This window comes from Gymnoscopelus microlampas (genome assembly GCF_963454915.1).
Source record: "Gymnoscopelus microlampas genome assembly, chromosome: 10".
Classification (NCBI taxonomy): Eukaryota; Metazoa; Chordata; class Actinopteri; order Myctophiformes; family Myctophidae; genus Gymnoscopelus; species Gymnoscopelus microlampas.
In genome coordinates this window covers 40,455,363-40,470,362 of record NC_139947.1, presented here as the reverse complement: position 1 = coordinate 40,470,362, position 15,000 = coordinate 40,455,363, and the positions used below count along the sequence as shown (strand labels likewise).

The window sequence follows — 15,000 nt, the reverse complement described above, 5'->3', positions numbered from 1 at the left end:
ACACACAGATCATGTCCACAGCATATATTTACTCAGAGTTCCGGGTGTCGTGGCATTTATCTGATGTGACTGAGCCATGTCATGGGATGCTGGTAGATTGATAGTAATGGACACGCACGCACACACGCACGCTCTATCTCTCTCTCTCTCTTTATTTCTTCTTTACCTTTATTTACCCTGGGGACGTTAGCTGGTAATTAATTCTATTTTCAGGAACCTCCCTGCATCATACTCACACAGACACACACACACACACATTAAAACCTGGGAGCTGACCAGTACAGCCACAATCTGTACTGTTGGCCACTGAGAAGCTCTAGTGGAGTGGTTCAGTGCCTTGCTCAAGGGCACTTCCGCCGTTTTGGGGGAGGGGTAAGTGGTGGCAATTCACTTGACTTCCCCACCCAGGTTATTTCTTTTTTCTGCCGGGGAATCGAACCGGGAACCTTTCTGTTACAAACTCGCTCCTCCTGCAGTGCAGGAACAGCACACATGTCACCAGTTTAACCACAGCTACTGGTAATGCTGGGAGGGGCAGTTTAACTACACAGCCAAGATGTTTGCATGCCGAGACATGTCAGGAAATAGCGGGAGAGAGAAATGGAACAGAAAGATAGACAGAAAGTAGGGGGAGGAGAGAGAAGTAAAGTGACAAGAGAAACAAAAAGAGGGAGAGACAAAGCGGCAGAGAGAAAAGACAAGTCTGCCAGAGATTTGGTGTACTGCAAATACTTCATGCCTAGTAGCAACACACATGCCAGCATACATGTGCTGGCACGCACACACACATACACAAACTTAAAGTGTGCACAAACGCACGCACGCAAACACACGCACACACACACACACACACACACACACACACACACACACACACACACACACACACACACACACACACACACACACACACACACACACACACACACACACACACACACACACACACACACACACACACACGGCCAGTGGGGTTTAAGTTATTTAGTGCTCAATTTTAGCATCAATCTCAGATTATGGCTTCATAATCTCACAACCTGATTGCTAGCAGCTCTCAGCGTGTGTTTGGTTTACTCTCTCCTGTGGCGCATTGCTAAATTAAGAGTTCAAATATGGAGGGGGGGGGGGGGGGGGGCAGTGTTGCTGCTCACACTAGCGGATAATTGGGCCGATTCTGGTTCAATTCGCCACTCCCGGGGGTGTTCCCAATTCGAGCTGGCCTTGCCAGAACCGATTATCTGCAAAGAAAATGAAGGGGTTTTGTGAGATCCAATATTAAATCCTTCTGATCTGCTAACGAACATCAAACATGTTTAATATTTAGGTATAAATTCTGGATAATTATGCCACTATTGCCCGAGGTGGACTGGGACTGCGGGAGTCGTGCGCGACCACAATAGCTGAGAGAGGAGTGCGAGAGAGACAAGTCTACAAAACACCCGGTGGTTACGGGTGCATTGGGCAGCAGTAATGTCAGAAAAACTCCCACGCGCGCACGCACGCACGCACGCACGCACGCACGCACGCACGCACGCACGCACGCACGCACGCACGCACGCACGCACGCACACACACACACACACACACACACACACACACACACACACACACACACACACACACACACACACACACACACACACACACACACACACACACACACACACACACACTTTTTACATTACACATTACATCAAGCACATTACACACATTTATCTCATAACTGTCTACCACAGTGGTTCTTAAAGTGGGGTCCTTTGGGAGGTTTCAGGGGGTCCCCAGCTAAATTAGTTACAGTAATATAGCATCACAATCATTTTAATGATTTTAACCACTTTAACCATAATTTATACTTACTGGCTACCGTATTCAAAAATAGCCGATCTACAAGCTCACAGCGCGTCACAGAAAAGTTTGAGAACCACTGATCTACCATATTAAACTAGCTATAGCTTCTGTCAGAGCCGATCCATCTATAAGAGGAAGTGAATGTCCGTGGAACCAGGCAGAAACTTTGCCCAAATATGGAGTCATACATCATAGACTGGCCCCATGAAGCCATTATTACTTTTAGTGGTCTCGTTGTTTTTGTTGTTTTAGAGGCGAGCCCAACGAGTCATTGATATCTGTCCTACTGTCTATTACAGTGTGTCAGGCTACACACACACACACACACACACACACACACACACACACAGAGTAACTGTTGCCCACATGTGTCGCACTATAGGCTCTCCTTATCTCATTTGCTCCACAGCTGCCACATTGTATTTTTTTTTACGGGTGTTAGCTTGCCAAAGTGCACAGAGCCTCTGCAAATAGTTTCGAGTGACAAATTTGAGGCACTCTGGACAAAAGTCAAATGATTGTACTTCCTCTTCCCAAAGTTCCCATCTCTCCATATTGCATGACTTGGCTTCTTTTTTGCTCAGAACAGCCAGAAAACAGCACATAATATGTCACATTTGAGGCAAATTGACAAGGAAAGGCAACTACTATAACATAACAAATGCACATTTGTTGCACGACTTTGACCTTCTACTGTACGTGAAATGAGTGGCTAATCCAATCGCATGTGAACAAATGCACTCAGTGTTATTTCTTGCATGTGTCCCCTCTCCCTGCCCTCAGATTTCTCGTCTCATTACATTCTCCTATCCGAATAAAGCAGAAAATGCCAAAGAATAATCTTTAAAAAGTTAATAAATGTAATAAATGTGTGTGTGTGTGTGTGTGTGTGTGTGTGTGTGTGTGTGTGTGTGTGTGTGTGTGTGTGTGTGTGTGTGTGTGTGTGTGTGTGTGTGTGTGTGTGTGTGTGTGTGTGTGTGTGTGTGTGTGTGTGCGTGCGTGCGTGCGTGCGTGCGTGCGTGCGTGCGTGCGTGCGTGCGTGCGTGCGTGTGTGTGTGTGTGTGTTGATTGCAAATCATATAACAATTTGCTAATTCTTTGAGGTCATTTATTTTAAAGTACAGTATGTATTGATGTCAAATTAATCTGTAAAAAATAATTGATTAACTGTGATAGAAGGAAGAGGTGGACTGACTCTTGGTTTCTTCAGCAAACATGTAGGAAACATGTAAAATGTCGCATTGGTACAGTCTTAAACATCACGTTAGACATGTTTTGTTATTTGGTAGATAACCATGATGTTCTCTGGACTGAAACGGTGTGATTCCCATTAAATGTTGTATTTGCATATGCAGACAGTGTACAGGAGTCTTACACACTTATTGTTGTTTAAAGTGAGGATAAATCAGACAAATGAAGGCAACAAGTCAAGAATCAAAGCCCTGTCATATACAGTAAAGGTGGCACCGTTTAAAGGAAGTTCAAAGAATCAGGCCACGACAGAGAGAGATAGAAAGTTTATTAGGAGAAGTGAAACACAATGAGAGTTGGAGGGCAGACAGAGAGATAGAAGACAGGTTGTTGTGGTACAAAAAATCATGGCCCATGAAATCGTGGCCCATCAAGTCATTCAGGATCAGCGGTGGACAAAGTGTATACTCAAGAAAATACTCAAATTACGAAGTACATTTTCAGAAATGGTCAGCAATTGTGAAAATAGCAAAAAGTAAGTTATTCAAGTAAATGTACTTAGTTACTGTGTCCACCACAGCTCAGGACCAGAACATCTGCTAAATGAAAACATGGTCGAGAGAGAAAAGAGAGAGAGAGAGAGAGAGAGAGAGAGAGAGAGAGAGAGAGAGAGAGAGAGAGAGAGAGAGAGAGAGAGAGAGAGAGAGAGAGGCAGGGAGACGTTTGAACAAAGAGCAGGTCTAACAGTGTATCTGTGATAACAGCCTGTGGCCAGATGGAGTGGTACATGTGGACATTACAGAGAAGAGAAGAGAAGAGAAGAGAAGAGAAGAGAAGAGAAGAGAAGAGAAGAGAAGAGAAGAGAAGAGAAGAGAAGAGAAGAGAAGAGAAGATTATTATTATTAGATGAAATTATTTTTAAATGACCAAATTGCCTTTATGCTTATTTGTGCCAGCTGAAGGATAGTTTGCTTGTGCTACAAATAAACGTGCCATGCCATGCTATGTTACGTCACCTTATATTGTATTCTCTCATCTTACCTTGTCTGCTCTTAACTTGTGTTAGGTGTCCCGGAGGGGAGAGAGAGCAATGCCTGCATGCACACATACCGTACATACTACATGTATACACCAAACAACACCTTTGATGTCAACAAGTAATCTGCCCTACAGAACTGATTCTAGTAGAGCTGCCCCACTGACACACTGACTTAAAGGGATAGTTCAACCCCAAAATATTACAAATATATCCATGAATTCAAGTCTCCATGGGGCGACTAATCGAAAAGTGTTTTTTTGGGTGAACTATCCCTTTAAGGCAGCACAAAGATTGCAGAAATATCACAACGTTATCATTTACCATCTTTATAGATTTTGAAAAGTCAGGGAGGCGCGTTGCTGTTTTGTCATCCAAGCACTTCACTGACTCACTAACTATCCTTTTAAACGGAACTCCATTAAAATTTACGATGTTCTGTCAGATTAATGATCTCATAAAGAATGAGCCTCATTGAGCATCATTAAGTTTGTGTTTGATTTGACCCCAAAGGATATCTGGTATCACACACACACACACACACACACACACACACACACACACACACATACGCACACACACACACACACACACACACACACACACACACACACACACACACACACACACACACACACACACACTCTAGTGTTCTCTTCCGAACTCCAGAGAGGCTAAATGTTTTCCACAAGACAGGAGCTTGTCTTTGCTCCTGTCTTAACATGTCCAACACACACTACATATCTCCTAATATACTGTGAACCCTCTCCCTCTATCTCTCACACACACACACACACACACACACACACACACACACACACACACACACACACACACACACACACACACACACACACACACACACACACACACACACACACACACACACACACGCACATAAATACAGTCAAACAGAGCAGTGTGTTGACAGAGTCAAGTGCTTCACCACTGAGGAGACATGTTCACCCCCAAATTCACCTCCTCTCCTCTCCTAATATGGCCGTGCTAGTCTAAACACATGCAACCACAATACACACAATACACAATCGCACATTCTGCAAACACGTGCACATATCCACACACAAACAGATGACTTGTGTATGTGTGACCGCACATGCACTTCAGATCAGTGGTTCTCAAAGTGGGACCCCCCCCACTTTGAGAACCACCGGGGGGGGGGGGTTAATCTTTGAATAGGCCAGTATATATATATTTTTTTACTTGGGTCCCTGCCCCGGACCACAGGTTGAGAAACAGTGGAGAGAAACGGACCAAGTTGAAGGGGAGATCACAGGGAAATCAGATCTTAGACCAGCTGAAAGGAAGTGGTCTGAACCACTGCAGCACAGTCTGTGGACAGTCAAAATGCTGAGGGTTCATTTAACTCTGGGAGTGTACAAATGTAACCAAATGGACCATTTGGATAAATTAACACTGTGTGCTGTTGGTGCTGAATGAAATAGACGTTAGGCCAGTTACCAAGAACCACTTTAACCAGGACTTAAATCACCACGCCTCGTCAAACCAGTTTTATAGCTAGCTTGCAGTCAATTAATCAATCAACCAACCAATCAATCAATCAATCAATCAATCAATCAAAACCTCTATTCGTAGTTACACATGGAAACCCTTAGTGTGACGTCTCGTTTGCAAATGAGAAGAAAATAACAAAATGCAACTGAAAGAATTTGATCTAAAAACATGCAGATACAGTACACAATGCAACACTTAAGAGAGAACATCAAATAAACCTTGCAGCTACAACCAGTTCTCCAAATAACCTGATGTTAACCAGTTCCCACTGACCAGAACTTTGTTAACCAGTTGAAGCACGACAAGCTTCTCAACAAGCTTCTTCAGTTACAACACATAATGTTATTAGAGTCTCACCACAGACCAGGCGCTTCAGCAGGTCTCCGTCTGAATGTCCTCAGAACATGTCTTCTGTTCTGTCTGTCTGTCTATTCTTCTTTATTTCTTTATTTCTGTCTATCTGTCTTATTTTCTTCCAGTCTTTTGCAAATCATCAGTCACAACTTCACACCGAGAAGATAAAGATTGGAGTCGTCTTCAGCCTCTCCAAATACACAGGAATGAGAGAGAGAGAGCGAGCGAGCGAGAGAGAGAGAGAGAGAGAGAGAGAGAGAGAGAGAGAGAGAGAGAGAGAGGAGGAGGAGGATAAAAGAGAGCCATACAAAAAAGAAAGAGAAAGAGATACAGCAGCTGGAAGGAAGGGGGAGAGAAGGAGTTGTAGAGAGAGAGAGAGAGAGAGAGAGAGAGAGAGAGAGAGAGAGAGAGAGAGAGATGGAGCGAGAGAGAGAGATGGAGCGAGAGCGCGGAAGCAGAGTCAGAGGTATTGTGACATGCAGAACTTCCGTCCTGATGAAACTTGATGAATCAGACACACATGCACACGCACACGCACACGCACACACACACACACACACACACACACACACACACACACACACACACACACACACACACACACACACACACACACACACACACACACACACACACACACACACACACAGCCGTACGGGTGTACTCTCAATAAGCTGGCTTAAAGTGAAGAGCCTCTCTACAAAGAAAATCTACATTCCTTCCAAACTAACTGTGATTATGGATCAGGTCTAGTCTGGTCTGGTCTAGACTTGACTAGAGAGACACACAACACATCGTTATAACAACTGCAATCCTGAGAAGCTTCCAACAGGACTGTAGGTCTGATCAAACATTAACAATAAAGGGCTGTGATGCTCTACAGCAGTGGTTTTCAACCGTTTTCATATCAAGGTCCTTAGGTCCATTATTTATTCAGCGAGTAAATTAAGTAATGCAGATGTTTAACAATAATTTAACTCTTGAGAGTGTAAAATGAAACGGGTCCATTTGGTTTCATTTTAGCTCTCAAGAGTTAAAGATCTAATAAGGCTCCATTTGGTTACCAACTCTCCATCATTTAGCTGGGGACCACCTGGAACCCCCTCAAGGGCCACTGGTGGTCCCCGGACCACTGGTTGAGAACCACTGCTCTACAGAGAATGGAACCCCCAACCCTGGCATTGTGAATGCCTTGCTCTACCTGACTGCCTTCTATTCTATTCTATTCTATTCTATTCTATTCTATTCTGATCTTGCCACGATCACGTTACTTCAGCATTCTTCTTGTTCTTGCTGTTATCTCTGAGCAAACAGAAACTAATTCCAAATCAACTGTAAGTTGGTTCAGTCAATACAGTAAATGTTTGAATATGATGTGAATATTCTCTGTTTACAACAAAAGTCTATGGGTCGTAGTTGGCATACTCTCTCAATAGCTCGGGCTCCGTCTATTTACAGAACGGCGTATCGCTTCATATTCAGGTCAATTAACTTAGCTTACCTGATCATCATAAATCAAGTTACAACAGGCACCGGGTTGATGTCAACAATGAAGCAAACCAATGTTGATCAGGGTTATCATTTGCTGAAGACAAAAAAAAGTCCTGCAACTTCACTCCATTACATATAGACTACATCGCCTACCCAAAAAACAATAAAGAATTTATAAGCTATCGTGACATTGCAATTGAATGCAACATGTGAATACCTTGTACATTTGTTTGTTAATTTGTTAACAAATTATACAGCGTTGCGCGATGGAGTATAAATTAAGCTTAACGTTACAACAACTTAATCATTTGATTGGTACGTATGCAAGGAAACATCAAGATCATCAATCGAGAACATCAAGAACAAGAGACAGACAAAGAAAGACAGTGAGAGAGTGAGAGAAAGACAGAAAGAGAGAGGGGTGACAAATGAAAGAGAACTGGAGTGTAAAGCCAGATTTATACTGTTTTGCGTGCCGGTGTCTACAAGCTCAGCCAATCTACAAGCTTATTTGTGCGCCTGTACATCTGCACATTTTGGTGTGCAAGTCCTGAAGAGATAGATCACATTTGGAGAGAGAGAGAGAGAGAGAGAGAGAGAGAGAGAGAGAGAGAGAGAGAGAGAGAGAGAGAGAGAGAGAGAGAGAGAGAGAGAGAGAGAGAGAGCGGCAAGATGTTAGCAAATGTAAGGAAGCGATAGACCAAAACATTAGGGAAGAAGAAGAGAGAAGAAAACAGAGGGCCAGGGATGAGAGGAGGGTAGAGATACAAAGAAGAGATGGAGAGTAAGAGTGAAAGTGTAAGAAAAGGCACAACCAGATATGAAAGACACAGTAATAGCAGGAGAGGAGAGGAGAGGAGAGGAGAGGAGAGGAGAGGAGAGGAGAGGCATTCTAAGCTCCTATTGGTTTACCAGTATGTCCATCATGTTGGGTAGGCGGGCAGGTTAGTGTGTGAGTCCTCAGCGCTGATAGCAGCATGGACACATGCATGTCATCCCCCGTTCTGTTGAAGACCTCTCCTTCTCACATGCACGCACACACACGCACAAGCACACGCACACGCACGCACACACACGCACACACACACACACACACACACACACACACACACCATGTACACAGACGCATGCATGCAGACACACACACACAAACCCATGCATGCACAAACGCACACAGTCACATAGGCACACACACAGAATATGGGGCATGCAAAGTATGTACATGCCCATACACACATACAAAGATGATTGCACAGAAACATAGGGGCATGGACACATTTGTTTATAAAATTGTGGGTGCACACACATGCAATCACCACACACATGCAGGTGCGCGCACACACGCGCACACACACACACACACACACACACACACACACACACACACACACACACACACACACACACACACACACACACACACACACACACACACAGGGAGAAAGAAAGAGAAGCCAAAGTGAGTATAGAACATGGGCAGACGCAATAAAACCCTACTGTAAATATAGACTGTTCACTATGTAGTCCAGGGGCCAACACTGATATTTTCACAAATTGGTACCACCTGAGGTGGCCGTAAAGTTTTTGTATTTTTGTATTCCTACATGTCTCTAGTTTATATTTTGGTATGATACATCTTCCATTTCAGTAGCTTAATGGCAGTTATCACTACCTACCGGCTAATGTATCCGGTAGGAGACACAAAGTAGAATCTTTGTGTCTCCTACCGGAAATACACCCGGGCATCAAATTATTGCGACAAAAAACAAAATATATCCATGTATTGAAGGCTTCATGGGGTGTGCAATTGATAACTTCTCAGATTTTTGGTGTGTGCAAAAAGACTGCTTTCCATAAGCTTGTAAAAGTTGACCCTCCTTCGGTCTAGGGTGGTCATAGCTGAATGGGTAGAGAGTCCCCCTGGGAAACTTAAAGGAGGAGTTCACCCAAAAAATGATTTATTTTCTATCAATTGCACACCCCATGAAGCCTTGAATACATGGATATATTTTGTTTTTTGTCGCAATAATTTGATGCCCGGGTGTATTTCCGGTAGGAGACACAAAGGTTCTACTTTGTGTCTCCTACCGGATACATTAGCCGGTTTAGAGTGATTACTCTAAATCTGGCTTGGCCCCTGGACTAATGGTTCCATGCAATGGAACGGGCATGTCAGCAACCCGCAGGCCGCATACTGAAATTTAATTAGAATTATTTTTCCACATAAAATAAATGAAATATAAAATCATGAAGAGTGTAAGACTGTTCCCTTTCAGGACAAAGAACAGCTGTGTGTCCTGACACACACAACACCTCAGAGCAGTCAGGAGCCAGGAGTGACAAAGCACGTTCCAGATGTTTCTCACAAACAGCAATACATTCAAACTGGGTTCACAAACGTTTCCATGCCATGGACGCCCAAATAGCCATCATCTCTGGCTGTGCCCCCCCCCCATTGTGAAATGGCTTAAAAAAAAATAAGAAGCTATTTTCACTCATTTTTTAAAATCTTTTAAAGTCATACAGTGTAACTTTTTCAATGGTTATTTTTGATATAATCTTTCACTGGTATATTTTTCACAATAACCATTCCAATCTCTTTTTTTTTGTCACAAGTGTCTGCACTTGACCATTGTGCCAAATGACACAGCCATTGGAAATGTACCGGAAATGTATTTATTTATATATTTAAGTTAATACAGATCAGACCATTTCTGAAAACGTTGTTGTTGTGTTCCAAAATAAGTAACCTTGGTGCTAGGACAAAATATGACAAATCCATTCTGAAGCTTTTAACCAAACCAACAATATGATGCAGTGGTGTTCACCATGGACATTGTGAAAGGAACAATTGTGTTGCATTTGACATCCTGTAGACATCCTGTGTTCGCTTTGTACTGCACTACTCCTCTGAGTACTATGTAACTATAGTTGTAAAATTATACACACTTTGTCGATGTCAGACAGAAACCTTTTTTCTTTTTTTACGTTTTCATTATTTAGTCACAAACTTGTGTAAAAACTTTTCATTGGTTAAATAAACTCACAGACATACTTTCAGCCTGGCGCAGAGATGCCCACGAGTCTCTGAGCTCGAGTCCGATTCGAGTCTCGAGTCTTTGAGGGCCGAGACCGAGCCGAGTCTCGAGTCTTTAGCCACGAGTCCGAGTCGAGTCTCAAGTCTCTTAAAAAAAAAAGGCTGAAAATACAGTTATGATGGTCCACAAACAAACCAAACCCGATATGAAGAATGCGCAGAATGAATGTATCCTACAAATGAATTAGTAGGATACATTAATTTAGGCTCCTTTGCTCTTATAGCACAGCTCGACTGCAGAAGGCACAGGCTCACACACAGCCTGACCAAGGCTACTTCTGCTAGTTAGTCTACACATGTTAAGGAAGATTGACATGTCAACGTGTATAGCCTACATCTAGTGCGCACTGCTGTGCTGTCTCTAGAGCGTAACGAGAACACTCCTACAGCCATGGACATCCCCGACCGCCGGCCGGGTCGGGCGGTACACAGTCACATTCAGTAGCATATGGCTATAAGTTGGCCAGTTTCAGGAAAGGCACTATGTAGGCTACTGGCTGTTATTGTTAACGTTCCATTTCCACCATTCTAATGGATTCCAGGGGTGTGTAAACATCTCTGAAGTAGCTCCATTTAGTTTCCTCTGAAGTGACGCAGTCATATGTCCAAGTATTGTACCCATTCGCAAAGTGCAACTTTTTCATCATCAACCTTTGTTCAATAATCCTGAACAGAGCTACAATATTGTGACAGCTGCCAGCTATAACCTAGTAGGCTACTGTAAATTTACATCAATCATAGCCTCTCAAACCCATTGCTACGACATGTAATGTGCGTCGCCTACCCAAAAGAACAGACATACAAGCTATCAATGCACCGCGTCACGGCGTGTCGACAGCTTACAGATCTGCTGTTATTTTGGGCAGCATAAACAATGAGGCGTGACGGAGCATACAACACTAAGCATTTTGGAAACCAAATAAGCCAGTAAAGCCTGTAACATTACATTACGTGGGTCAACAACATAGACATAACTTGCTTGTAGCTTACTTTAATGCAGTGCTTCTCAACCTGTGGGTCGGGACCACAACGGAGCTCACAACACCTCGCAACGTGAGGCGTTGTGAGCTTGTAGATCTGCTATTTTCACAATATTTATCTGTGGAACCGAGTCAAACAAAAATGTATGTTTTGTAAATTATTACTGTCCTACTGTATGTCACATGTGGCACCCTAATCAAAAACAATTCATGTGTGTCTTATTGGCCGACATACTGGCAATAAAGTGCTTCTGATAAAACACATGTGGTACTGTCTGTATGTGTCCTGTTACTTACAAATAGCTTCCTATCTTTGATTAAGTTTATCTTAAAGTTATCTTATCTTAGCTTATATTAGCTTATCTAATGTTGAGTCATGTCATGTCATCCTTATTCTGGGGCTAACTTCGGTGAAAATAGCAGATCTACAAGGTCACAAACACGTTGCTTGTACACCCTACAAGCTGGTCGTAGCCCCGGACATTAAAAAGACTTAACCCATTGATACCTGGAACGCATCTGTGTCACTTTAGATGTCTTTGGCTATTCAAAAATAGCAGATATATAAGCTCATAGCACGGCACCGAGTGCCGCGCTACGAGCTTGTAGATCTGCTATTTTTGAAAAATCATGAAAAATATTTTTTTATATTTTTTTCCGAATTTCTTTTAGGATTTAGATTTTTTTAGACGCGGCCTCAGGTCTTAATTGGCCCTGCCCACACACACACACACACACACACACACACACACACACACACACACACACACACACACACACACACACACACACATCTGTGAGGAAGATTTGACAAAGTATAGGTGGTCGTTTTCACTGACACTTAAAATGACAAAATGAGAGAAAGAGGTGAAGTGACACAAAAAGGAGACAAGACACAAGAGAGAAAGAGAGAGAGATGGAACAGGAGAGAGACAGGAACAGAAAAGAGGAAGTGTGCAACAGACACTGTGAGGAAAGACGAGAAAAGAGGAAGTGAAGACAAAGAGGACAAGTAAAAAAAACGGCTTGAATGCACATTTTTGTTGGGCTGAAATGTCCTGGTGGCTCAGACACACGCCTTGTTTCCCCACAGCTGTGTGTGATACGCAATATGTCCTCTACTTCCACTATATACATTTAACATTTTCCAGTTAAATGAATGCATTTAACTGGAAAATGTATTCATATTACGGATGAATCTGAATTAAATTAATGTAAAGGGCAATTGAGTACCTGAAAAGCGCTCTATAAATATTTCACATTGGCCTGTTACAGCGCCGCCAGGAGGCCGATTTTATATTACTCCAACAGAGGTGATCAAGATTTTTCAGATCCCATTCCAATTGGCTATGACTCCAAAGTCTGCAGGCCATGGGTCCATGAGACCTGCGCTCCGAGGAGCACAGCCACTTTTTTATTTACACAAATACTGTCCTATACTGTATACCCCATTGAAATGTCAGGATGTTATGAAAGAATAGATAACGCCCAAGCCTAATACACAGTTAAATCAATTTCTACACAGCTCACTTTGAGGATTGAGGACTGTACTATCAGGTGACCTGCCATGCTTTACATGCTGTACTCCACTGTTTCTCAATGTCGGGTCCGGGGACCACCAGGGGTTCAAATGGACCCTCGGGGGTCTGTAATTATGAACCCTGAAGATTTTACAGTGTAAAGTGGGGTCCCAGACTTAAAAGAATGTACCAAATGGTGGTCCATGGCCTAATGCATATCAAACTAGGGGTCTTTGAAATGAAAAAAGTTGAATCACTGCTGTAGTCAGATATATACAGACCCTCTAGTATTATACATTCGAAAACTTCCAAAATGGGACATTCTGCATAATGAGTACTTTCTTCTTTTGGTACTTTAAAATTGTAATACATTTTGATACCAATACTTTTGCACTTTTACTCAATTTCTGACTTTTACTTGTAACGGAGTATTTCTACATTGCATACACATTGCATTTCTATATTGATACTTTTACTTAAGTAAAACATTTGTGTTATTTTTCCACCACTGCGTTTATCATGTATGTATACATGTGCACCTACTGTAACCAATCAGAATACATGAACAATGCATAGCTTGTCCGAATTCAACACTCATGTGTGTTAATCAGTCGTTGCCTGTATATGCAACAACTATGGTGCATATACATGAGCGTGTGCAGGCCTGGCTTATCCAACGGGCTGTAGGTGCTGAAGCACAGGGCACCAACCTTGGGGGGGCAACGGTGTGGAGAAAGTGAAAAAAGACAGAACTATCGTGGAAAAGCGCCGACATTTAGAAGCAGCGGGCTGCTAAAGGAGCGCTACAACATTGAAACGCGTCGGTGAAGCGTCTTTTTTTTTCGGGCTGCAGCCCCCCGCTGACAGAACGGTCCCGGGGGGCACGAAATCGCATCCAAGCACCAAGCCCGGCCCTGAGCGGCTGAGCATGTGCGTGAACGTGCATGAATGGGAGTGGGCATGCATGAACGTGCGCATTCATGATTCATTTAAGGGTCCCGGTTTAGGGGGTTGAAAACATGGTCACCCTATAATTGAACGTCCTCAGCACTCCATTAACTGTGCAAAAATACACACATGTACCTCATTGTGAGTTAATTTGTCCAGTCTCATCTCGGAGTAGGCTATGTTATGTAACCAAAGTTACCAAACCATATGGTTTGGCTTGTAAAAAATAAAAGGGACATTTTGTTAACCAGTTAAGCCCTATATTCTTCTTTGTAGGCTACGATGCAACGCATCGTGAGCTGGTAGATAAGCTATTTTTGCAATTTTGCAATAAATAAATCATTTTTTCCCCCTAAAATAGGGATGCACCTGGTGAGGGTTACCATAATTTGTGATATTATCAAACATAAAATATGAAGCAGGAAGGAAAAAAGGAAATGCATGTACTTAAAATATATCCCCAACCGGCCATGAAAATGAATGACCAGGTAAGGGAGGCAGTATCAGAAGTAGCGGCATGGATTCATCATGCAGGGACTGGCGGTTGAAAGTAACTAAGTACATTTACTCAAAGTACTGTAATTTGGTACAATCTTTTGTGCCGATGCGACGCATTGTGAGCTTAGATCTTTTATACTTTTTTGAAAACGTGTGAAATTGGACATTCTGTATAATGAGTACTTTTATCTTTTACTTTAACAGGTGTTTCTGCAGTGTGGAATTGATACTTTTACTTCCAAGCAAATCCAATCATGCACAGGAATATCATGCCAACATGTTTGCCCACACAGACAGTGTCAGCAGCCCTACAATCACCACACACAACTTGTCTGCTTCACTTCTCCATTTGATGTGGACTGACTGGAGGACAAGCGCATCGACCCACCCCCTCCTCCCTCCCCCCTCTGCTACGCATGGACGCGCCCCGCGGGGTCGCGCACTCGAGATTCATTCACCCCGCACGCCACGAACGCGCCTTTTTACTAACACGACGAAAAACGA

General features: G+C 43.0%; 1 protein-coding gene across 2 annotated transcripts in view; it reads right to left on the bottom strand.

Moving 5' to 3' along the window:
* Window positions 1–15,000, bottom strand: part of rgs19 (regulator of G protein signaling 19) — a 25,176-nt gene that overhangs the window by 8,719 nt on the left and 1,457 nt on the right. The window contains exon 2 of one of the 2 annotated variants that reach the window (XM_084069914.1): window positions 8,366–8,473. The exons of the other annotated variant lie outside the window; for it this stretch is intronic. Within the exon in view, the coding sequence (XP_083926040.1) occupies window positions 8,366–8,380 (15 nt within the window). The 5' untranslated portion in view covers window positions 8,381–8,473. The remainder of the gene's footprint in view (window positions 1–8,365; window positions 8,474–15,000) is intronic. 2 annotated transcript variants of the gene reach the window in all.